The following is a 25,056-nucleotide window of genomic DNA, read 5'->3' as shown; positions in this document are numbered from 1 at the left end:
GGCCCATTTGAAGCCAGGAGCCAGGAGCTTCTTCCGGGTCTCCCATACAGATGCTGGGGGCCCAGGGACTTGGCCATCCTCTGCTGCTCTCCCAGGCGCATTAGCGGGGAGCTGGATTGGAAGTGGAGCAGCTGGGACTTGAAGCAGCACCTATCCGGGATTCTGGTGCTGTGGGTGGCAGCTTTACCTGCTACGCCACGGTGCTGGCCCCCAAGCAGGTATTTCTAAACCATGGGGACATATCCAGCAAATGAAGCTGGGAGAGGTGTGCAGTTCTACCCACCTAGTCAATCCTTTCAGAGATACAATCTTGAAATGAGAACAGAACTTTTCTCAGTGAAGTCCATCATGGACCAAAGGCAGCCACAGGTATTTTATACCCCCCCTCCCCCAATGTTTTATATACTTCTTTGGAATTAGATTCTGGTATGTAAAAACTTGAAGATTTCACATGAAGAACAGATTTTGCTAATCCAGAAAACCAGAAAAAAAGATCTCACCACATTGTATCCTAACAACGGTCAGCTGAGTAGATACTGAGTGGTAGCCTCCCTCCTTTAGACAGGTGGTACTGAACCACGCAACAAATTTTGCAAATCCTGGATAAATCCAACAATCCATTCCACAGAGGAAGAAAATGAAGTTCTGAAAAACAGGCTGGTCCGCAGTTAATGACCGAGCTAAGATTGGAAGTCTCGTGTTCTGAATCCCAGCTCAGCGACTGTCAGCAGGTATCGTTGACGCTCGAGAATCTGAGATTCAGGGACATCTCTGGCTCACAGGCACTGCGAGGAAGGGAAACAGAACTCACACTGGGTCCTCGCTACTCCCCCGGAGGAAGACCAGCTAGGAACTCCAAGTCTCAACATTCCTCAGGCGCTGACCACACCCACAGCCTAGAGAATCTGTGCGCTCTGTACCAAGGACTGCGCATTCTCAGCCTCCACGGACGCTCCTCCACCCAGCTGGGTTTTGCACACACACACACTGCTTTTTCTCTGTTGGTGGCCTTTTCTCTCCCCACAACAGGCAGCTGGGGGACAATAGACTTGTGGGATACTGGTGTGGGAGGAGAGGTTACAGAGAGCAGTTACAGATGACAGGAGGTTGGAAGGTCTGAACTTGTCCTGGCCAAAGCATCAAATTTCATGGCAACAGCTTTCAATATATTGCTTTTTGAAAGTGCAGGCTCTGTCTAGATCGACATAATTTACATAAAAGAAACTCGAGCCATGTTCTCCTCAAGTGTAGTGACACTGATTTGTAAAACTCTTTAGCTAATGTGGACACAGATAACCAGTACCATAGATTCATTATAACTCAGGTCCGTTAAAACGGATGTTTGGTTTCCTTTATATCTTAGAGATGGCAATGACAAAACTATGCACAATAGGATAAGAAGTACACGAGGAACGGAACAATAACAAGGGGACCGTCCACATGCTCATTTTGTGTCATGGTCGTAGGAAAACAGAAGCAAGATCGTCTTATTTAAGGAGAGGAGAAACACGTGGTAACGGAACTGGACCGGGGGTGGTAAGGCTAACCAGCGGAGCAAAGATTCAAACTTACACAAAGAACCAAAAATGCATGCGCTGTCAATGGGCAAGTGCTCACATACGCATGTTAAGACAGTTAAAGCCAAAGAACTTCCTAGGTCTGCCTGTGCCCCGACAAGGATCCTGGAGTAGCTCCTCCGTACTTCTGCGATGGAGACCACTATCAGAAACTAGGAATGTTCTGCTCTGGGCTCCCCTTTGGGCACTGCAGTCGTAAAATCCCCAAGAGCCTGGATCTGGCATAAATTTAGAGTGTTCCCAAATTCATGTCTCACACAGCTAATTTACACAGGTCCGCTGATCCCACGGCACTGCCTTCTGGGAGCACACGTGAAACATCAGGCAGCTGGCATGGCCAAAGGGAACTTGTCTATTTCATCTCAAGTGAGAGACAGAGGAGACTGCTAAACACACTTAGACCCCCATCCGTGTCCTGCTCACTGCATTCTTTCAGAACCAAATGATGGTGGCCATCGTCACACTAGGAGGTCACTTTTAAAATGTGCCTTCTCTTTTAACCCTCAACTCTAATCTTAGAAGTAGAGGGGGCCGGCGCCGTGGCTCACTTGGTTAATCCTCCACCTTGCAGCACCGGCATCCCATATGGGCGCTGGGTTCTAGTCCCAGTTGCTCCTCTTCCAGTCCAGCTCTCTGCTGTGGCCTGGGAGGGCAGTGGAGATGGTCCAAGTACTTGGGCCCTGCACCCGCATGGGAGACCAGGACGAAGCACCTGGCTCCTGGCTTCGGATCGGCATAGCTCTGGCCGTAGCGGCCAATTGAGGGGTGAATCAACAGAAGGAAGACCTTTCTCTCTGTCTCTCACTGATAACTCTGTCAAGTAAATTTAAAAAAAAAATTAAAAAAAAAAAGTAGAGGCTGTTCATTCTGTCAGCCTTACTAAGAGGGAATCCAACAAGTGGGTTTGGTTCTATATAACAGGAAAAACTAAAGCTTCGAGAAGGAAGCAACGCGTCTCTTACTCATCTGGGACGCAGAGAAATCCTGGGTTGGGGCTGGCAGCCCTTTCACAGCAGGCATGGGCTTGCTCAGCACTAAATCAGACAGAAGTGGAAGGCTGAGCAAAAGCCTCAGCAGGACCTCGGTTACTGCTGTTACTAATACGCAGGGTTCTGTTACCCAGTCAGTAAACCCAGGTAACCGGTGGGTTCCAGGCCAGCCTCTTTCAGAAATGAGTCTTCTCACAGCAAAAATACTCGAATCCTCCTGATCTCAGGCTGACAACCCCGTTAGAAACACAGACTTCCCCTATGGCGGTGTGTATGGAGGGAATGACCACTGTGTATGGACGTTGTGCGAAATGGGAGCTCTGAAAATCTTCTTGGACACCTGTGGTCTGCGGCACTTATTTGCCTGCCACACCTCTAAGTTTACCCATTGGGTCCGTTGTTTGTCTTTCCTCCTGCTTAAAGATACTGACTGCCAGAGTTTAAGCGAGGATACCACGGGATTAAGCCTCCCTTCTCCCCGGCCATGTTTTCTTGGGTTTTTTTTTTTTTTTTTTTTTTTTTTTTGTTATTACTTTTTTAATCTTAAGCCTCACCCTCAGAGCTCCACTTCTAATATGGTGGAACTATCACCCACTGAACGATACACTGAATGAGTGAATACAATGAAAAACTCTCCACGAAATACAAAAAACTGAAGACTGAACAAGAAAGGAGACAAATTCTGGACAGAGGCGGAAGCTTGGAAGAACATCACAGCACAAGATGAATTCTCATTTTATGTCTCTTAGGGTGATAGACAAGTGCAGTCTTCTGGCTGAAGAATCAGAGGAGAAAGAATCTCAAAATAAAGGGAGTCAAAGAAGGTATTCCCCAAATTCTGTGTGTAAACCTTACCCAGATCTCCAGCTCACCCCTTAACTGTGTGCAAGACAAACTCCAGCGAAAGATAAACTAACTCTTGAGGTGAGCTGCTGTCCAAGACAGACTACAAGTCCAATAAAATTAAAAATAAATGCCTGATAATACACATATACACCAGCACTTTTCAAGAGCTGTAATAGAATCTACGACACAGACATTTACAATACTCAGGACATAACCTAAAATTACTCAACATATAAAGGGCCAAAAAAATAAAAACAAATGACTCATTCTGAGAAAAAAGATAAACAATGGAGACCAAATCTGAAATTACTGAGATATTAAATTTACAGAAAAGGATTCTAAGGCAGCTATTCTAACTACATTCAATGAAGCAAGGGAAAAGTATTTGTAATAAATACAAAGAAAAGGTCAGGAGAGAAATATGTAGAATTAAGTGGAATTTCTAGAACTGAAAGATCAGATACCCAAAATTAAGTCTTTGCACTTGGGAAATACTTATTTCCTTCATATTTCTGTTCTTCTGTCCTTTCACCTCCAGAACAGGGTAAATTTCCAAAGAGAACTGATGAAGTCTCCTTTGGTTCTCTTACAAGGCCACAGAAATTATAATTATTGACGTTCTTATGGCAAGTGAGATGGGGTAAACATACTCCAATTCAAAATAACCTCTGCTTAGCTGAAGGCTCTGCTTCCATTGACTTTTTTCCGTGCCAAAACCAAAAGGAAAATTGCCTACTGACAGAATAGGTAGCTACTCTTTGCTCTTTTGGAGACTTGACATGAGAGGTGAAAAAAATTAAGGAACGTTTGGTCAGGAGATTTCATATACAGGTATTTTCATTTAGTGAGATGTGAAAGCCAGAGCTGAGTTTTTCTTAGATCCCTGAGATATATATCATACATTTATATATATTAAAGATTAATTTATTTGAAAAGCAGAGTTACGGCAGAGAAGGAGACACAGAAAAAGAGAGATCTTTCTCCATTGATTCACTCCCCCAGATGGCTGCCAACAGCCAGGGCTGGGCCAGGCCAAAGTTAGGAACCAGGAACTTCATCTGGTCTTCCATGTGGTTACACGAGCCCAGGTTCTTGGGCTATTTTCCACTGCTTTCCCAGGCACATTAGCAGGGAGCTGGCTTGGAAGTGGCACAGCCGGGACATTAACTGGAGCCCATATGGATGTTGGTGTTAACAGGCAGTGGCTTAACTCGCTGCACTACAACGCTGGCTCCAGATCCCTGATACTTAGCACCAACCCTACATGGAAACACCAATTTCTTTTGAAGGCAGAACATATGCTATGAAGTATTCCTGTCAGCATGGTGGGTGGCAGATTACCAACAAATATGGAGTGTTTCGTTAGGGAAAAAATGATGTTCAGAAGGAGAGGGAGAGGGAAAAAGAAGGAATCAAAACTCTACATTCTGCAGTGATTATGGGATTACTAAAAGGAAATATTTGGAAGAGGTAGTGTCGTACTTTGCTCACCAAATCTTCTACAGTTTGAGACATCAACTTCAGAAACAAAGTCAGCTTCCCATTCCTGGTACTCTCAAAAGCAGGATATAATACTAAAGGTCATGAATTGGCTCCCAGATAAAATGATTGGACTCAGCTACAAAAAGTGACCACAGCTACAAGAAGGATTGTCAAGAAACCCCGAAATAGTTTTAGAAACAGAGCTAAAAGTTCATCTGGGAGCAAGGAGTATGCTTATTTCATTCAATTAAGACCGCAATCAAAATAAGAGAATGAAAACTCCCAAAGAGTGTGCACCAACTAAAATCAGTTTTCAGCATTAAAATGGATCAGTAGCTCTTTAATGTCAGTTAAGACCTCAGTAGTATTTCTATCAGAAACAAGAGAAGCTAAAACTACAAAACTCCTTTCTTTTATCATGGTTCTTCCTCTATAAAGTTAATTATCACATCATCCAATGATACAAAATTCTAGAAACTTTACAAAATTCCACTTTTTAAAATTTATTTTTTGTTATCAAAGAAAATGTCCAGAAACACTGAGTACTAAAGAATTTGTTCATGGCATTGTTTTACAAAAGTTCCTAATGGAGAGTGAATATTTTATTTTCTGAAGTATCCTTCACTTATTAACGATGAGGCGGATGAACTGATATAATTACTTAAAAAAAAAATCCAGACAACCTTATAAAGGAAAAAAAAATCCATTCTCATTGTGAATCTGCTGACTGGAGTAGATTCAGTGGTCAAAACACCACCACTGGCGACGAATCAACTTCCTCACAGTAAGAAGTTGTTTAGCTCTCTGTCACACAGGTCTCTCAGGTATAGGCACCATGTTTGAAGTCTCGCACAAAATGTCTGTGTCACTTAAATTACACAATGTGGCAGTGTTTGTTTCATGGGGACATAATATTGAAGAAGGGGAAAAGTAGAAAAAAATGGTTTGCATGTTATATGTGAGTACGTTATTGTACTGTGCATGGGTCTGAGGGCATTGTAGCCCTTGTTAAAGGAAGAATTCCATCAACAAAGCATCTTCGGTTCCCAGGGCTCTTGGTGCTGAGGGTGTCTACTCAGTTAGCCGCGTGGTTAGGCCTGGCCTTCTTCATCTACTGCTTGGCTGAAATGGTTGGAACTGAGTTTGGTTGTCCACCTCTTCCACAAGAACTTTATTTCTCAGCCTCAGGATATGTGGGATACTTAACTGTTTCTATCTTTTCTTGGACTTTGTAGGAGGGATATAGGCCCGTCTTCCCCAGTTTTCTGTTGACACCTTTAGAATATCCATCCCAGTGATTTCCAGCCACACCAATGATATCTCCAGGTTCCATAGGGATTTCATCTTCAGTTCGAGGCTGGTGAGGATAAATGGCAATCTGGTTGTGGGCATTTTGGCCCCCAAAATAGTAGATGTCATCTAAAGAATGGAAGTTCGCAGAGGCATCAGGGTGCAGTGTTTGCATGATTTCATAAGCGACTCGACAGACCTTGGGGAAGAAAGAAAAAAAGTCCATTAGCACAGGATGTAAAAGCTCTCCTCTTGACAGTCTGGAAGTCTTTGGCCAGAGATGGGTTGAAAAGCAGCAACTCTAGACACAGCCTTTCATTCATCCATCTCAGATGATGATACACACATTCTTCATCTTTGTGTGCTTACCTCTGTCCTTTTTTTTTGGAAACAAAAATTACAATTCAGATCTTGGGAAACTGTGTGTGTCACACCCTTTACAAGTTTGAATTAGTTATTTTTTAAATGATTATTTATTTATTTATTTGAGAAGTAGAGTTACAGACAGTGAGAGGAGAGACAGAGAGAAAGGTCTTCCTTCTGCTGGTTCACTCCCCAAATGGCTGCAACAGCTGGAGCTGAGCCGATCTGAAGCCAGGAGCTTCTTCCGGGTCTCCCACGCAGGTGCAGGGACCCAAGGACTTGGACCATCTTCTGCTGCTTTCCCAGGCCAAAGCAGAGAGCTGGATTGGAAGATGAGCAGCTGGGACTAGAACCAGTGCCCATATGGGATACCGGCACCGCAGGCGGAGGATTAACCTACTGCAGCACAGTGCCAGCCCCGAATTAGTTAGTTTTAATAAGCAGAGTCACAGTGGTGCAGGGCTGGGCACTGGTAATATCAATGTAAGACTTTTTTTTTTAAAATGTTTATTTATTTATTTGAAAGTCAGAGTTACAGAGAAAGACAGTGAGACAGAGAGATCTTCCATCCAGTGGTGTACTCCCCGGATGGCTGCAATGGCTGGGGCTGGGCCAGGCTGAAGCTAGGAAGCAGAAGCTTTATGTGGGTCTCCCACAAGGGTGCAGGGCCCAAACAGCTGGGCCATCTTTCGCTGCTTTTCGAGGCCATCAGCAGGGAGCTGGAGAGGAGTGGAGGAGTTGGGACACAGACACCTATGTGGGACGCTGGTGTCACTGCAGCTGACCCTGCTATGCTCTAACATGGGCCCCAGGACGTCACTTGTGTCCTCACAGAATTTGAGGTTTAGCATTAGGACTGTAAATACCTAACACCAGTGCTGTTGCTCCCTTTCCTGCATTTACTGTTTCACTCATACACTTGTTACTGCTAATTTAGAACTTGGTCTCAGAACACTTCTCAACAGAGATTCAAGTAACTACTGACAATCTAGTATTGGCAAGTGAGCTAACACACACCTGCCATTTGTGTTCTACAGAGTCCTAAGTGTGCTAAGCAGACAGTAGTTGGCTGGGCTGACAAAAGCCGGGCTAGCCTTTTGGGAAGCTGCATCTACCTGACCAATGTAGTTTTAAGCTACTTAGAAGATCCCCTTGTCCAAAGAATATTTTCCCTGCCCACTTGATAGCAGGTGAAATTTCACAATCCAAATTTCATTTCTTGACTCACTGGTGATAAAGTTAAACTATAACTAATCCACACAGAGATAGCATTTTAAACAATAGATTCATTATAGAGTAAAGGAGTTTCAGAAACTTTTCTAAGAATAGGTTCACCCATTCAGACAGAAGAGAAACATTTCATTTTGCTAAGAAAATTCTCTTTTACATTATGAATAGAGAACTCAGGTCAAATATTCCTAAATCTCCAGTCTTGATCATCTTAGCCAACAAATTTTTGTTTTCGTATAACAATACTTTCTCATTTATTTACAATGACACTACCAACAGTACTGCTAATCTGCCCAGTGGAACAACTTAGGACTACCTGGCAGTCTTTTAAAACCAAGGCATTCATGAAGATCAAAGACTGAAAGAAGAGATGTTCATTCTTAACAGCTTGGACAAAACGAATTCTGATTAGATTAATCATCACTTCAACATCAAGAATCTGAATTTCAGGAACTTGAGGGGGCAATTTGCAAATGAAATAGGGAATTTTCAAATAAAATAAAGTTTAGGCAGGATTTTTAATTTTGTAGAGGGGACTATAATACTAGGATACTAAGTGATCTGCCCAAATTCTAATACTAAAATTACAACCAGACAGAACAAGAGAATGAAAACTTCGTGGCTGGCGCCGCGGCTCACTAGGCTAATCCTCCGCCTTGCGGCGCCGGCACACCAGGTTCTAGTCCCGGTCGGGGCGCCGGATTCTGTCCTGGTTGCCCCTCTTCCAGGCCAGCTCTCTGCTGTGGCCCCGGAGTGCAGTGGAGGATGGCCCAAGTGCTTGGGCCCTGCACCCCATGGGAGACCAGGAGAAGTACCTGGCTCCTGCCATCGGATCAGCGCGGTGCGCTGGCTGGCGGCCATTGGAGGGTGAACCAACTGCAAAAGGAAGACCTTTCTCTCTGTCTCTCTCTCTCTCACTGTCCACTCTGCCTGTCAAAAAATAAAAAAAAAAAAAAAAAGAAAAGAAAAGAAAAAAGAAAACTTCGTTTACAAATTTATTCACCAGCAGGAAATGCCATGATACAAATGAGACCACTGGTAGAATACTCAGATGATAATAAAATGAGGATCCAAAGGACTTGGAACTTTTGAACTTTAATTCAGTCAAAGGCCAACAAACAGCAAGCAAAATTAAGTAGGAACTCTTGAAAGAGCTGTATGCTACCTAGTGACATTTTGGTCAATGACAGACCACAGATACAATACAGTGGCCCGGTAAGATTATATTGCCTAGTGTTCTCTATGTTTGCACAATGGTAAAATCACCTAATGGCACATTCCTCAGTATGTATCCTAGTCACTAGGAGACACATGGCTGTAATTAAAGCAGCTCCAATGATAGAGACTGTTTTTAGGTACTATCAAACGTAATCTTCCATCATTAAGACTCCATCATAGGCTGGCGCCGCGGCTCACTTGGCTAATCCTCCGCCTTGCGGCACCGGCACACCAGGTTCTAGTCCCGGTTGGGGCGCCGGATTCTGTCCTGGTTGCCCCTCTTCCAGGTCAGCTCTCTGCTGTGGCCAGGGAGTGCAGTGGAGGATGGCCCAAGTACTTGGGCCCTGCACCCCATGGGAGACCAGGATAACTACCTGGCTCCTGCCATCGGATCAGCGCGGTGCACCAACTGCAGCGCGCCGGCCACAGCGGCCATTGGAGGGTGACCCAACGGCAAAGGAAGACCTTTATCTCTGTCTCTCTCTCTCACTGTCCACTCTGCCTGTCAAAAAAAAAAAAAAAAAAAAGACTCCATCATCACAATCATTTTACAAAGGTAGTGTTACTCTATTAATTGATGAAAGACTCAGGTTTGACTTGAGGCAATCTGCATATGCTTGAAACTGCTCTATGCATTTTCTCTTGCAAATCGTCTTCTGCATGTTCAGATTATACCACCAGAAAAGTCGAAGTCCCCCCCCCCCAAAAAAAAATGTAAAGCCTTGGACAAACCTGAGAGTCTTCTTTTCTGAGTATCTCCACTTACTCTTGAGTCACCCCTAGCTAGGAATGTAGGGCTTTATAGGACTATTACTCCTAGGATGACACGATTTTCACTATGGCAACGAACCCTGATATGTTTCGTTCTCTCTACTCTTAAATATCTGACTCTCATAGACACAATAAAGCCTTCTGTCTCACATTCTTAGGAGATCTACTTTGTTTTGGGGATAATCCCAAGTTTATGTTTTGGTATAAATACCATTTTTCAAGAAAAGAAATTCAAAGGGCAAACAGACACCTGAACAAATGTTTAGGATCACTAGCCATCAGGGAAATGCAAATCAAAAACACAATGAGGTTCTACCTCACTCCAGTTAGAATGGCTCTCAAGCAGAAATCAACAAACAACAAATGCTGCTGCGGATGTGGGGGAAAAGGTACTAATCTACTGTTGGTGGGAATGTAAACTGGTGCAGCCACTGTGGAAGACAGTGTGAAGGTACTTCAGCAACCTGAATCCAGACCTTCCATATGACCCAGGCATCCCACTCCTGGCAATTTACCCAAACGAAAGAAATCAGCATATGAAAGAGTTAGCTGTTCCACCATGTTCACTGCAGCCCAGCTCACAGCAGCTAAGCTATGGAATCAACCCAGTTGTTGATCAACTGATGACTGGATAAAGAAATTACAGTTTATATACACTGTGGAGTACTATTCAGCTGGAAAAAAAATGAAACACTATTTTTTGCAACAAAATGGATGCAACTGGAAACCATCATAGTAAGTGAAATAAGCCAGTTCCAAAAAGACAGATACCATATGTTTTCCCTGATCTGGGGTAACTAATGAGTACCTAAAATGTAATACATCGGAGTGAAGTGGACATTTTGAGATTTGATGATTATTTACAGCCCTGGTCTCTTCTGTTGAGGAACAGAGTTTTTTCTTCAAACTACTCATTGAACTCTTTACTTAGTGTAGGGTTAACCTTGTGATCATTAAGTAAACTGAAAAGTAGATCTTTGTAAAAATTAAGAATGGGAATGGGAGAGGGAGGAGGAAGAAGGGTTGGAGTATAGGCAGGAGGGAGGGAAGGGTGAGAAATATCACCATGTCCCCAAATCTGTAATATATGAAACACAGAAACTTGTATAACTTAAATAAAAATTTAAAAAATCTGCTGAATGAATATTGCTCCATGCAATATTAAATACTGCTCCAGTGACGGAGACACAGGTCTTTGGGTGATATTTAATCATTAAGGTCACACATAACATTCTGACTAACTAAAGAGTTGTCCACATGAACCACGGGGAACACCACAGGACTAGACAGACCACAGAGGACAGGCTGACGCCTGTGCTTGCTTGTCCTGGGCTTCCTCTCAGGCTTTACAGCCTGAATTCCCTGGCAGGCAGCGAAAGCTCGTAGCTGATGCCCATAGTAAGGTCTGATATCTGACAGGCAACCAGACTAAGGAGGGCAGTTTATGGTTTGCAAAGCAGTGGTTGGCCACATGTGTATGTTTTATTTCATTCTGTGTTAAGAAGGCACAATATAAATCTCAGTATACCACAAGCAAACAGTAATGGATAACAGCAAAAACTGCCAAACAATAAAAATAGAAATGACTGGATTTCAGAAAGCAATTTTAAAAGGAAGTGTGTGGGATGTCTGTTTAGTCCCAATTTTATCCCTAACCAACAGCCAGGTGAGTATGGAGGAGCCTTCAAAGCTTTCTTATCCTGTTTTTGTCCAAATAAAAAAGACTGGAAGCTCTCTTAGTGCGATAAGTTGCAAGAAGGTTCATGTCTCGTGGGTGATGAGACAGCTGCTTTGTTGTGCTGTACTGAGTAAGACCACAGTTTTCACTACAATGTGAGGAGTGTGAAAAGGAATACTGCAAACCAGGCTATACAGGGCAACATTCAGCACTGCAAACTGAAGTGCATGCTGTTGAAAAGTACTTGGGAAGCAGGCACAGGATTCACATTCCTGGTGCTCCCAACAGTTATGCACTGTGGTTTCATGGGCCACATCGCTGCAAATTCCTATCCAGAAACATCCCACCTGGAATGAAGTTCATGTCATTCTTGATTTCGCTCTGTGGGCCCTCCAAAATCTGATTTCAGGTGTCATGAGCATGGTTGTCTATGGATTTAAAACCAGACAATACAGAGTGCCATGAGAGTTGAGTAACTTCCATGAAGGGAGGCCTCACCAGAGAAACTGTTTGTCCTATGGTGACTTTTAATAGTTGAAACTACTGAGTGATGTTGACTGCTTTTTAAACAATGTTGACTTTAACAATGTTAAAGTCTTTACAGTGAGCATCTACAGTCATTCCTGTAAATCAGATTCCAGGATAGTAAAAATTGATTCTAGAATTTGATAAGCAATATTTTCAGAAAACCTTTTTGATATTTTGCCTTTCTGTAACTGAACTGCCAACTGCTATTATTTCTGCAACCATAATTTCTTTGTGTCACATTTAAGATGGTTTCATCAAATAAAATAAATTACAAAGTAGATGTTTTGGACATAGGCAATTTCCAGTAACACAGAAGATTAGCATATTGGTAGAATAGTTTAGAATATGATTGCATAGCTTTTTTTTTTTTTTTTTTTTTTTTTTTTTTTTTTTTTTTTTTGACAGGCAGAGTGGACAGTGAGAGAGAGAGAGAGAGAGAGAGAGAGAGAAAGGTCTTCCTTTTGCCGTTGGTTCACCCTCCAATGGCCGCCGCGGCCGGCGCGCTGCGGCCGGCGCACCGCGCTGATCCGATGGCAGGAGCCAGGAGCCAGGTGCTTTTCCTGGTCTCCCATGGGGTGCAGGGCCCAAGCACCTGGGCCATCCTCCACTGCACTCCCTGGCCACAGCAGAGAGCTGGCCTGGAAGAGGGGCAACCGGGACAGAATCCGGCACCCCGACCGGGACTAGAACCCGGTGTGCCGGCGCCGCTAGGCGGAGGATTAGCCTGTTGAGCCGCGGCGCCGGCTTGATTGCATAGCTTTCAAAATTCACTTGATGCTCTTGGTACATGCTAAATATTCCCTCTAATTTTCATATGAAATCCCGAGGACTGTTCTTTTCAATTTATAAGGCTTTTAGGACAAATTTGGTTTTGAGAAATAGTGTTGATAAAGGGACTCAGCAAACTAAGAGCGACAATGGTAACAAAATCAGAGAGCAGAGCTATAAAATTTTTTTCACCTAAGCAGAGAGAATTCCCAGACCTCATTTATGGATATAAAACCAAAGATTAGAAGCTCCAACACCGAGGGGAGGGAGATTTGTTTTAAAACCTTCTGAGGAATACTGATGAAACTACCATGACAATCATGACGGCAATTAAACACTCAGCCCTGCATTTTTTCTCCTAGCATGGCATTTTATACTCATCTTGTATTGTCTACAATAAGAGTTCATGATCAACAGATACATTCTTTCTCACTACGGTTAATATAGCAGAAAATTCCTCAAAGGATAGCATGTATGAGAGCAAGTTTACATGAGTAAAGCTTAAGGACTGTCAAACTATTTATGATGAAGATACTGAACTTGTATCATTTCCTGATCATCTCTTAAAATGAGATTATGTATCACAAAGAAAAGCCGAGAGTTGGGGGCCCATGCTTCATCTGGGGATGAGATTTGGTCCTGATGTCTGATCTCTCCTCACTTTTCTGGACGTGTGGCTTTAGTCTCTTCTCTGCACCCCTGCTCCCTCCCCAAGCACTCAGAGCATTCCTGTGGCATACACAGGATGGTCTGAATGGTCTGAAGATTAATTTCCCTAAAGTCAACATGCACACAAAGTTACTAGCCTTTAGTGAAATCAGTACACTGGAGTTGAGGTGGTAGATTGGCACTGAGAAATTTTAATTCTGAATGGTACTAGTAACTCTCTAATATGAAGAATTGTTTTATCTGTCCAATTCACACAATAACTCGGCTGGTTCCAAGCTCTACCCTTGGCCATAAGCAGAGGTAATGGAGTCCTTCTATAGCACGTTGCATGCTTCTAAAATGTGGAAGTATATTGTCTGAAATGGAGTCATGTGAAAAAGAACTGATAAAGTCAATACTATAGAGTCTCCCTTCAGGCAAAGAGATTCCTATAACTATTCCTACATACATAATAATAGCAGCTAACATGTTTAATATACTTATAAGTACTATTCTCAGTGCTTTATAAGTAATACCTCTTTAATCCTAACAAAAAGTCTATGCAATAGGCACTACTATTATTATCATTTTTACATGTGAGAAAGAAAACAAACAAAATATCAATAGTCAGAGACAGGTTAAGCAACCTGTTCAATGTCACATAGCCACTAACAGTCAAAGCTGGTCTCAAACCCAGATGGCCCGATACCAGAACCCATGTTGCCTCATTCTTGTTCTCTGCCCAGCAGTTAATGGCGTGGTATGTTGACACTATCGGTGACTTTTTTTTTTTTTCCCACAAACCTATTGGTGGTCATGATGAAGCATTTCTGGGGCATTTTTTAGACTATTGCAATTTCAGTTTACAGCAAAGGAAATTCTTCATTCTAGCAACCAATCATTTATACTGCAAAAATACTGGGCTGTTATTAATACTTCTTTACTAAAAATATTTGTAAAACATATTGAGGTTCAGTACAAAGACCTATCATCAAATTTGGAAGTATTCTACAATCTTAAAAGCTATAGTTTTAGACATCAAATAAGACATGTGATAATGAAGCTGGTCATGTTTAGTAAATTTCTATTCACTATGTATTTTTGCTGTTAACTTTTTACTCTGGGGCTGGTACAGCCGGTTAAGGTGCCACCTGCGATGCTGGCATCCCATATGGAAGTGCTGATTCAAGCCTTGGCTGCTCTGCTTCTGATTCAGCTCCCTGATAATGTGCCTGGGAGTGCAACAGAAGATGGAGCAAGTGCTTGGGCCCCTGCCCCCCACGTGGGAGATCTGGATGAAGTTCCTGGCTCTTGGCATTGGCCTAGACCAGCCCCAACTGTTGTGGCCATTTGGGGAGTGAACCAAAGTATGGGAGATCTCTTTCTATTCCTCTCTTTCTTTCACTCCATCTTAAAAATAAATATATAATATATTTTTATTCTAAACTCTAATATAGAGTATTTTGAGATATTCAAGTCTATTTTTGTATAGAAAACGTTGAGGTTTGCTTTGACTCAGACGAGAAACTACTTTTAGTGAACTTTTACTGCCAAGGTTTTTAGGAATAACACATAAGCATGAATCTCCTTCTTTTGAATATGCAAAGTCTTCTCAGCACTATTCTATCTTCATATCAAGTGGTTCTCTGGACCTCAGGTCTGAAGACATTCGTGATGATATTATGCATAAAATAAAACAAAGCAGAAGAACAACATCCTCCTTACGCCTGTACAAACTCCACCACCATGAAGTGACAGAGGTCTTCATTTATGGGTCAATGTTACAAGTACGAGGACCAAACATTCTAAAGAAAGAAAAAGGATGTTCCTTTCACTCCAGAATGAGCTCAAGGGTAAAACACAAAGCACATCTCTGTACATCTCAGAGCCTACACTATCTGTAAGGTAGGACACATTCAGACGTGAATACATTTATTTAACTTTACAGCTTTCTGACCGGAATAGTTCTCAACCAAGATAAGCTTGCCCTGCAGGGGACATCTGGTAATATCTGGAGACATTTCGGTTATTACAACTTGAAGCTGGGGTGCTACTGGCCAGGGATGCTGCTAAATATCTTACAATGTACAGTACAGCTCCTCATAACAAATATCTGGCCCTAAGTGCCAGTAGTGCTTAGGTTGAGAAACCCTGGACCAGAGAAATAAGACTCAGACAGGTCTAAAATCCAGGCCTACAGGGAAGATTGTCCATCTGGAAAAAGTGACACTTGTTTCACTCATTCTAACAAGCATCAGGGATATATGGAGGTTGTTACTAGTTACATGCACCTGTTCATCATGTAAGCACATAGCCAAAAACACTTGGGAAGGACTAAGTAGTTATACTTATCCCCCTTTCACCATGAGAATGGAAAGGGATGCTTCTCAAAGACAGGCTCCTTAACCCAGTTAGGGAGTTACATCAACGAAGTGGATGGCTGCATGGGAATTTGAAGAAGTTTTCCCTCTGGATTAGGACTGCTGCTACGTGACTCCTGCTCTGTTCAGCTCTCTTTGGGTGGCCAGCTGTTGTCCTACTACACAGCAGGCTCTGCTGGGTTATGTGTACTTTGCAAAAAATCATATCACAGTAATATTGTGACAATGTTCATTGTCATACATAAAAGTACTTCAAAAAGTTTGTGGGAAAATATTATTAGAAGATAAATTTACTTTGGTGCAAAAATATTTTTGAAATCTACTCACATATGTATTTTCCATGAACTCTTTCAAGACCCTTTGTATGCATGTATTTCAGAATTTTTTTTTGGATGGAAATAAACTTCTAATTCCATCTTTTTTTCATGGACTTTTTAAAGAGTTATTTTATTTATATGAAAGAGTTACAGAGAGAGTGAGAGATCCATCTTCCATGTACTGGTTCACTCCCCAAATGGCTGCAGTGGTCAGGCTGGCCCAGGATGAAGCCATGAACCTGGAACTCCCATATGTGTGGTAGGAGCGTAAGCACTTGGGCCATCTTCCACTGCTTTCCCAGGCTCATCATCAGGGAGTTGGACTGGAAACAGAGAAGCTGAGACTCAAATTGGTGCTCACAGGAGATGCTTGCATCACAAGTGACGGCTTAAGCAGCTGTGCCGCGACGCCAGCCCCTTGTGAGCTTTCTGAAGCACCCTGAACATTCTGCCCATAAACAAACTGCCCACTTCCCCCAGAAATGATGTGGCCTTCCCTATTCACAATTTCCATGCTTCTCAGCATTTAAGCTTATACTGATTTTATACTAATCTATATTTTTGGGTCATTATTGTCTAGTTACTTCATGTGTATGTTTTGCTTATTAGATTCTGAACTAGGGCAAGAACTGTATCTTTAATGTCCTTTGAAACCTCCTGTGCACCTCACTTTGCAGCTGGTTGAATGAACTAATCAACAATATGTACATAAATAAGATAACACAATAAAGTCTATAATAAATGTTGCTATACTGATATTCCATAGGACATATAAGGCTGATTGGACTACTCATGAAAATACTCACACCAAACCTGCAATATATAATTATTCATGACAATTAAACTCAAAGAATGACTGTGATACTGGATTGCTTAAATTTAATGTACAGTTTCTTGCTAGGCATAAATGTAATGGGACTTGAAAAGGAACTACATTTACTTCTTTCTTCTTTAATAAAAGCAACCAAGGGAGGCAAAATGCTAGGCATTTAAGCGTCACAGTGTCAGTGCAACAAGGTGTAGACATGGATGGATTCTTGTTACATATTGACTGTATGCAAAATTAGAAAGTATTAAGTAAGCTTAATAACCTGTGTTCCTGTTAAATGCTGTGAACAAATCAAGTATTCTATACAACTCCAGTCACTGGCTTCAGTGGGAATGTAGTCAACTGTTGCTTGCAAATAACTAAATATTCAATGTACAATCAAATAGTTATTTCATGGAATTTTTTCATTCTTTCACAAAAGGGATCATTATCAGGAATTGCATCTGAGTCATGATATCTAATGTTAAATATACACACATACAGATAATATTTTTTCTGGTATGACCAAAAGTATTGGTGATTTGAATGTGTGGGTGATGGGGCAGCTGGTGAGCATGGTGGCACAGGGGGTTAAGCTGTTGCTCGCGATGACAGCATCCCATAACACAGTGCCAGTTCAAGTCCTGGTTACTCCATTTCTGATCCAGCTCCCAACTAATACTCCATGCTTCCTCTGAGAAGCAGAGGATGGTGGCTCAAAAGTACTTGAGTTCCTGTCAACACACACAGGAGACTAGGATGGAATTCCTGGCTTTGGCCCAGTCCAGGCCTGGCTGTTACAGCCATTTGGGGAGTGAACACGCAGATCTCTCAACTCCGCCTTTCAAAGAAATAAATATGTCTTTTAAAAAACTGTCCTGGGGCAGGTCAGCTTAGCAGTTAAGATTCACATGTCTCACATAGGAATACCTGGGTTTGATACCCAGCTCTAGTTGCTGCCTCCAGCCTCCTGATAATGCAAACCCTAAGGGGAAGCGACAGTGATGGCCCAAGCGGCTGGGTTCCTGCTACTCACATGGGAGACCTGGATTGCATTCTGGGTATTTCTGCAGGCACACAGGAATGAACCAGCAGCTGGAAAAGCTCTCCATCTCTCTGATAAATTAAAAAAAAATTTAAGGAAACATAGGAATTCAAATAAATAACTAAAAATGCCTTGTTGCCACTTACCTGGGATGAAAAGGTACACACTAGGAAATCTGCCTGGGAGAGAAAATGGATATCCAGGATCACACCCCGAAGTGAGTTTTCTGTGTATCGATTGTGCAGTCCAGCTGACCAAGAGATAGAGTTATCACTAATAAATTCATAATTGGGGTACCTGAAAAAAGAATTAAATGCATACACGATCACTGAAATCACCAGATCCCATCAGAAAGCAGACCTGCTACTTGCTCAAGGGCTCCTTTCTTTCTAACAGCAAGGAAGGCTTTAGAACGGCATTCAGTGGAGTATCTGATAAGGCATCTTTGTCCCCAACAGTGGGGCAGAAACTCTCCTGGAATGCACTATTTATTAAGTATTATTGGAAAATCATATGAAACACACACACATATATCAAAATGCCCTTTATCAATTCTGGAAAGAGTTGAAAGCTGAAGGTTCCTTATTCTCTTTGTAAAGAGTGACCTCTAAGAGTTTATTTAGGCTGATTTCATATTTGGTCATCGACCTTTTCCTTTAGAATATAAATATCATGGGCCGGCGCCGTGGCTCACTTGGTTAATCCTCTGACTGCGGCACCGGCACCCAGGGTTCGAGTCCTGGTCGGGGCGCCGGATTCTGTCCTGGTTGCCCCTCTTCCAGGCCAGCTCTCTGCTGTGGCCCAGGAGTGCAGTGGAGGATGGCCCAGGTGCTTGGGCCCTGCACCCCATGGGAGACCAGGAGAAGCACCTGGCTCCTGGCTTCGGATCAGCGCGGTGCGCCGACCATAGCAGCCATTTGGGGGGGTGAACCAACGGAAGGAAGACCTTTCTCTCTCTGTCTCTCTCTCTCTCACTAACTCTGCTCGTCCAAAAAAAAAAAAAAAAAAAAAGAATATAAATATCATGATAAAATTTCATTTGCATTTTTAATGTACAATTTGTGATCATTCAGACTTGGGCTAGATTCTGGAAATGTCTTCCTCACTGACATTACATGTCAATAATACAAAGGAGTTTGTGAGGAATAATCTCGGCTCACTGCCATCCTTCTTGTAGAGCCATCCATCAACCAAAAACGGCACCAGAAAGACATTCTAATAGATGTATGAAAGAGCAGCTATAGATGTTCACTAAGCAGTTTGTTGGCAGTTTTGCTTGAGATAGATAAGCTATGCAGTTAGAAATATTCAACCAGGGGGCTGACACTGTGGTGCAGTGGGTAAAGGCCCTAGTCTGCAGCGGCAGCACCCCATATGGGCCTCGGTTCGAGTCCTGGCTGCTCCACTTCCAATCCAGCTCCCTGCTAATGCACCTGGGAAAGCAGTGAAGGATTGCTCAGGTCCTTGGGCTCCTGCACCCACATGGGAGACCTGGAAGGAGTTCCTGCTCTTGGCTTTGGATTGGCTCAGCTCTGGCCATTGTGGCCATTTGGGGAGTGAACTAGTGGATGGAAGACCTCTCTCTCTCTTTGTCTCTACCTCTCTGTAACTCTTTCAAATAAATAAAGTTAAATTTTTTTTAAAAATTCCAGCATTTTTTGTAAAAAAAAAAAAATTAAACCAAGATGTCTTGAGAGAAAGTCTACTGCATGTTCAAATGATTTTACTCTGAATTAGAGGTTTACCTGCACTGTAATATAGAATGAAGCATTTTTTTTAGTGCATGAAGTACATCTTTTTATAGAGTTAAGTTGTAAACCTTAGGAAGTTACATCAAGAGAGGTAATAATTGTACCTACTTTACATAATTTCATCAGAATTAATATATTAAGTGACAAAGTGCTCTGAAGAGCATCTGGCATGCAGCCAATGTTCAATAAATATTAGCTGTGATTATTTGACAGTATTCTCCCAGATGTTTCCTTGATTTTTTTTCCTTACTTCTTTAGGTCTCAGCTCAAATATTACCTTACCAGTGTGGATTCTGGCAATCCCCAAACCTTTTGACTGCCTGCCTGATTTTCCTCCATGGCTCTTGGCAATATCTGATGTAACAGACACTTCCTGTTTGCTTACTGCCTGCATCAATTCCCTATTCCATCATCACTAACAAGAATACAAACTGCATAAAGGGAAGCATTTGCTTTGCTTTGCTCACTGTATTCTTCTCAGTACTCAGAAGATCATCTGGTATAAAACAGAGGATGAGCTGGGTAGAGCATTTGGTATAGCAACGAAAATGCCACTTGGGATGTCTCAATCTCCTATGCAAGTGCCTGGATTCAAGTCCTGTGTCTGCTTCTGATTCCAGCTCCCAGCTAATGCACACCCTGGGAAGCAGCTGGTGGCGGTCTAAGTCATTGGGTCCCAGACATTCATATTTGAGACCTAGAATGAGTTCCAGAGTCCTGCCTTTGACCTGGCCCCAGCTGCCATGGGCTGCTGGGGAGTAAACAAGTGGATGGAAGATCTCTTTCTGTTTTTCTCTCCCTGCCTTTCAAATAAGTAACATAGAAGATGAGTAAAAATTTGCTGAGAGAATAATAGCCCCTTTTAGAAACTCAGAAACATTAGGAGTCAGTTCACACATCAAATTTTCTTTGCCGCATGGCATCTGGCATTCCACACGATGCTACGTGAATAAATACAAGGACAAGGGAGTGTTACCTGTGTTTGGGACTCTCTTAATCCCCTAACAGCTGCTTCAGATTCTTCTTCAATTCATGACCAGTGAGATTTCCCTCACTGCCCCTCTAATAACGACTGTAAAAGCAAAGTCTCCGAGCACTGCTGTGGATTGGTAACAAGTGGTTTTTGACACTTCACCCTCTTTAATTCAGAAACAGGTAGATGAAGGAAATAATTGTTCTAAAAGAAAACAACTGAAATACTTTCAATGTGATCTTTGTGAAGCTGCATATGCAGAGATGGGGCAGAAATATCAATAAATGGTGGAGACTGGAAGAAATGGGGAACTGATAAACCAATGCAGATTATCCTTGACTAAAGACCCATTTGGTTGGCATGGTATTAGCACTCAGTAGAAAAAATAAAGAACTGATTCACGTACTGAGAAGGGGTACTAGCATTAGAGCCTTCCTCACTTTCAGGCCCCTCTCTAGAACCAAACCCAAAGGGCACCTCAGTTCCTCAAGCCTTCTCAATATGGGAAAGATGGCTTCATGAAGTAGACAGAGAGGGAAAATTGAACAAAACACGGCAGGCAATGGAAGAAGAAGGAGAATTTTGCACTTCAGCTAACGACCATGGAACCTCTTACACAAACACACTCACTGTCTTTTACCTTCAAGTACATCAGCTAAGGATTTCTCTACCTCGCTATTTCAAAGACTGGCAATGATTTTTTTCTTCCCCAACTTTAAAATTTTTTTTATTTTTTATGTCACTCAGAAAGGACTAGTTATAAACTAATATACAGTTTTTTTTTTTTTAAATTTTACTTATTTATTTGAGAGGTAGAGTTACAGAGAGAAAGGTCTCTATCCGCTGGTTCATCTCCCCAAGTGGCTGCAACAGGTGGAGCTACACCCAGCCAGGAGCCTGGAGCTTCCTCTGGGTCTCCCATGCAGGTGCAGGTGCCCACAGATTTGGTCCATCTTCTACTGCTTTCCCAGCCCATAGCAGAGAGATGGATTGGAAGAGGAGTAGCCGGTACTAGAACTAGTGTCCATATGGGATGCCGACATTGTAGACAGAGACTTAACCCACTATACCATGGTGCTGGCCCCCTCAAATTTTGTTTTCTCATCTTTCTCCAGACTGAGGCAATTGCTTCTTTGTGTTTTCACTGTCTGGTATTTGAATCCTTCAGGACATTCATCTAAGTTTACTGTAATTATCTGCTGCAAGTATTGCCTACCAGTTGGATACTCCCTGAGATAAGTAGCCACAAATTATCTTGCATTTGTCTTTGTATTTCTAGTGCTCTGAACTGAGTCTAGCATATTGTAGGAATTCAACAAAACAGAGAACAAATCTATCACTTATTGCTAATTTATCATTTCACAGGGCAACCACTTTATAAAAACTTTTAAGCAAAATGCTCTTGCCTCTAGTCATTTTAATGTATCTAATTTTGGGAAGAGCTCCTCCTCCATTTTTGATAAAGAATAAACAAAAGACATAAATACTTTACTTAGGAGATTTTTAAGGCTTTTATTCTTCCTATTGCACATCTGTTTCCAGCCTCCACGATCTAAGAATGTAACACTTTCTCCTATTTCTCTGACTTGCAATGATTCTGTGATTTAAACACTGTCTGTAGGGAATTATTGAAGGGAGACACTGATTGCCACATTAATAATTAGTCACTGGGATGCTGGTGCTAAAATATTGTGGATGAATTCAATCACTTTATTCTTTAAGATTTACTTATTTGAAAGGCAGAGTGACAGAGAAAGAAGAGAGACAGAGCTATTTTCCACCTACTGGTTCACTCCCAACAGCCAGGAGACAGGACTTCCATCTGGGTCTCCCATGTGGGAAGCAGGAACCCACATACTTGGGCCATCGTCTGTCATTCTTCAGGAGCATTAGCAGGAATCTGAATAGGACATGTGGAGTAGCTTGTACCTATTTCAGGAATTCTGAGTAGGATGCACGTGGAGGCTAAGCATGCTGGGCCACATGCCTGCCCATGTCCGTCTTAACCTGGAGAAATCTGAGTTGTGCTACCAAGTAGCAAAGTACTAACTAATCCTCTTCACACAGAAGCCGGATGTTTACCTGACCCCCTTTTCAAAGGATAAGCTACCTAGAAATGGTTTCTCTCTGACTATGTAAACCATTATGCATCATTTAAATGAAAAAAAAAATAATCATTTAAGAGGCAGGTAGAAAGTGAGACAGAGAAGAGGGACAGAGAGACAAAATGCTCATCCACTAGTTCACTTTCCAAATGCAGATGCTGGGGTCAAAGCTGGGAGCCAGGAACTCAATCCAGCTCTCCCGTGTGGGTGCAGGAACCCAGCAACGTGAGGCATCATCGCTGCTTCCAGGGTTTGCTTTGACAGTAAGCAGGAATCAGGAGCTGGAGCCAGGAACTGAACAGCGGCACTCCGATGCAGGATGCAGGCATTTTAACTGATGTCCTAATTGCTAGGCTAGATGCCCACACCCATCATCCCTGCACCCTCTTGAAGTGGAAATGTCATCTAACGATTATGTCGGCTGTAATATATTTGTTAGAGATTTAATTCATGCTTTTGATCTTATAAAACAATGGCAGAGATTTTATGATTTGCTGATACATCAAAACCAATCCTGAGAGGTCTAAAGCAGAGCTAATTGAGTAGAAAAACATTTAAGAAAAAGAATAAAGAGAAAACCTACATTGAATTCCTGAGAATATCTTTGAAACAACTCATAAAACTTAGATGAAAGGATTTCCAAAGAGTAGAAAATTATGTATAAGATGCTACCACCACATTTATAACAGAATATGGAGGAAACTGCTGCCTGGACTACCACAGGGAGAAGATTTAAAGCTGCTGACTACAAAGAAAAAACTCAAGTTTCACTACTCCCACAGTTCAGCAGATACTGACAACCGCTATAAGGGTTGCTTGATATAAAGATGTCATGCTGTGATATGGATCAAAGCTTAATGTTTATATCCTTTTATCTCAAGATTTCCAAGTCTAGAAATCTTGCTTAAGGAAATAATATGGATAATTTTAAAGTTACTTCATAGCATTATTTATAAGACTAAAAATTGGAAATAACATAATTTTCTAATATCAGAATGCTTGCTCAAGCAAACAATGGAAGTCTTACTTTAAACATTAAAAAAAAGTTTATAATTCACCTCCAAGGACATACACAGACTGAAAGCGAAAAGGATGGAAAATGGAAACCAAACGAGAGCAGACGTCGCTAGACATATAACAGACAAAACAGACTTTAAGTCAAAAAATGGAAAAATAGAAAAAGAAGATCAAAAGGGTGAATCCATCAAGAAGTAACAGCAATTATAAACATGCGTACATTCAACATCATAGCACCTAGAAACATACAGCAATGTTAACAGATCTTCAATATCCCAGTTTGAATATTCAGCATGATCCAGTGGACAATCAGTGAGGAAAACTGGACTGGAACTACGCTTTAGACCAAGTGCACCTGACAGATATTTATAGTATATTATACTCCATAGCAACTGAATACTTTCTGCTCAAGTGGACGTGGAACAGTCTCCAGCATAGAACATAGGTCAGGACACAAGTCTTAACAAACTAGGAAAGACTGAAAGCAAATTGAGTATCTTTTCTGATCACAAAGGCATGAAACATGAAATAAATAGCAGGAGAAATCTTTAAAAATTAACAACATATTCTTGAACAAACAGGTCAAAAAAGAAATTAAAAATATATATGTATGTCTTCAGAGAAATTAAAAAGGAAACAACATACCAGAATGTAGGGATACAGCAAAAGCAGTCCTGAGAGGGAGTTTAAAGCAATAAACATCAATATCAAAAAAGAAAAAGCTTAAATAAACAACCTAATGTTATAGCTCAAGATACTAAAAGAACAAACTACACCCACTACACTTAGCAGAAAGAAATAATAAATATCACAGAAGAAACAAAATGGAGTCTAGAAATGATCATTGAAATTCAAAAAAAGTTTTAAAAGATAACAAAATTACAAAACTTAATTAAATTTACACAGTAAAGAAAAAGATTCAGATAAACAACAGAAAAGAAAGGACATATTACAATGGATGCCGCAGAAATAAAAAAGACTACTACAAACAAGTATTCACCAAGAACTGGATGGCTCTGAAAAAACAGACTTATACAAACACAAAAGCTCTCAGGACTGAACCAGGAAGAAAACAGAAAATCTGAACAGAACAGTAATGAGCAAGGAGATTGAATCAGTAATAGAAATTCTCCCATCAGTGAAAATCCCAGACTTGACAGCAACATGGCTGAATTCTACTAAACACTTTAAGAAGAATTAATATAATAGCTTCTTAAGTTTTTCCAGAAACATTAGAGGAAGGAATTATTCCACTCATTTTATCACCCTGG

General features: G+C 41.7%; 1 protein-coding gene across 8 annotated transcripts in view; it reads right to left on the bottom strand.

Moving 5' to 3' along the window:
* Positions 1 to 5,381: 5,381 nt before the first annotated feature.
* Positions 5,382 to 25,056, bottom strand: part of FUT8 (fucosyltransferase 8) — a 296,746-nt gene continuing 277,071 nt past the window's right edge. For 4 of the 8 annotated variants that reach the window (XM_002719524.5, XM_051826373.2, XM_070065095.1 and 1 more), the window contains 2 exons: positions 18,086 to 18,236; positions 5,382 to 6,383 (listed from right to left, as the gene is read on the bottom strand). In XM_002719524.5, coding sequence (XP_002719570.1) covers positions 6,066 to 6,383; positions 18,086 to 18,236 — 469 coding nt within the window. In that variant the 3' untranslated portion in view covers positions 5,382 to 6,065. Of the gene's footprint in view, positions 6,384 to 11,380; positions 11,873 to 18,085; positions 18,237 to 25,056 lie in introns of those variants that run through there. The other 4 variants (XM_017349465.3, XM_070065100.1, XM_070065098.1 and 1 more) reach the window with 3 other exon arrangements.

This window comes from Oryctolagus cuniculus, chromosome 20 (assembly GCF_964237555.1).
Source record: "Oryctolagus cuniculus chromosome 20, mOryCun1.1, whole genome shotgun sequence".
Taxonomy (NCBI): Eukaryota; Metazoa; Chordata; class Mammalia; order Lagomorpha; family Leporidae; genus Oryctolagus; species Oryctolagus cuniculus.
This window is presented reverse-complemented; position numbering and strand designations above follow the sequence as displayed.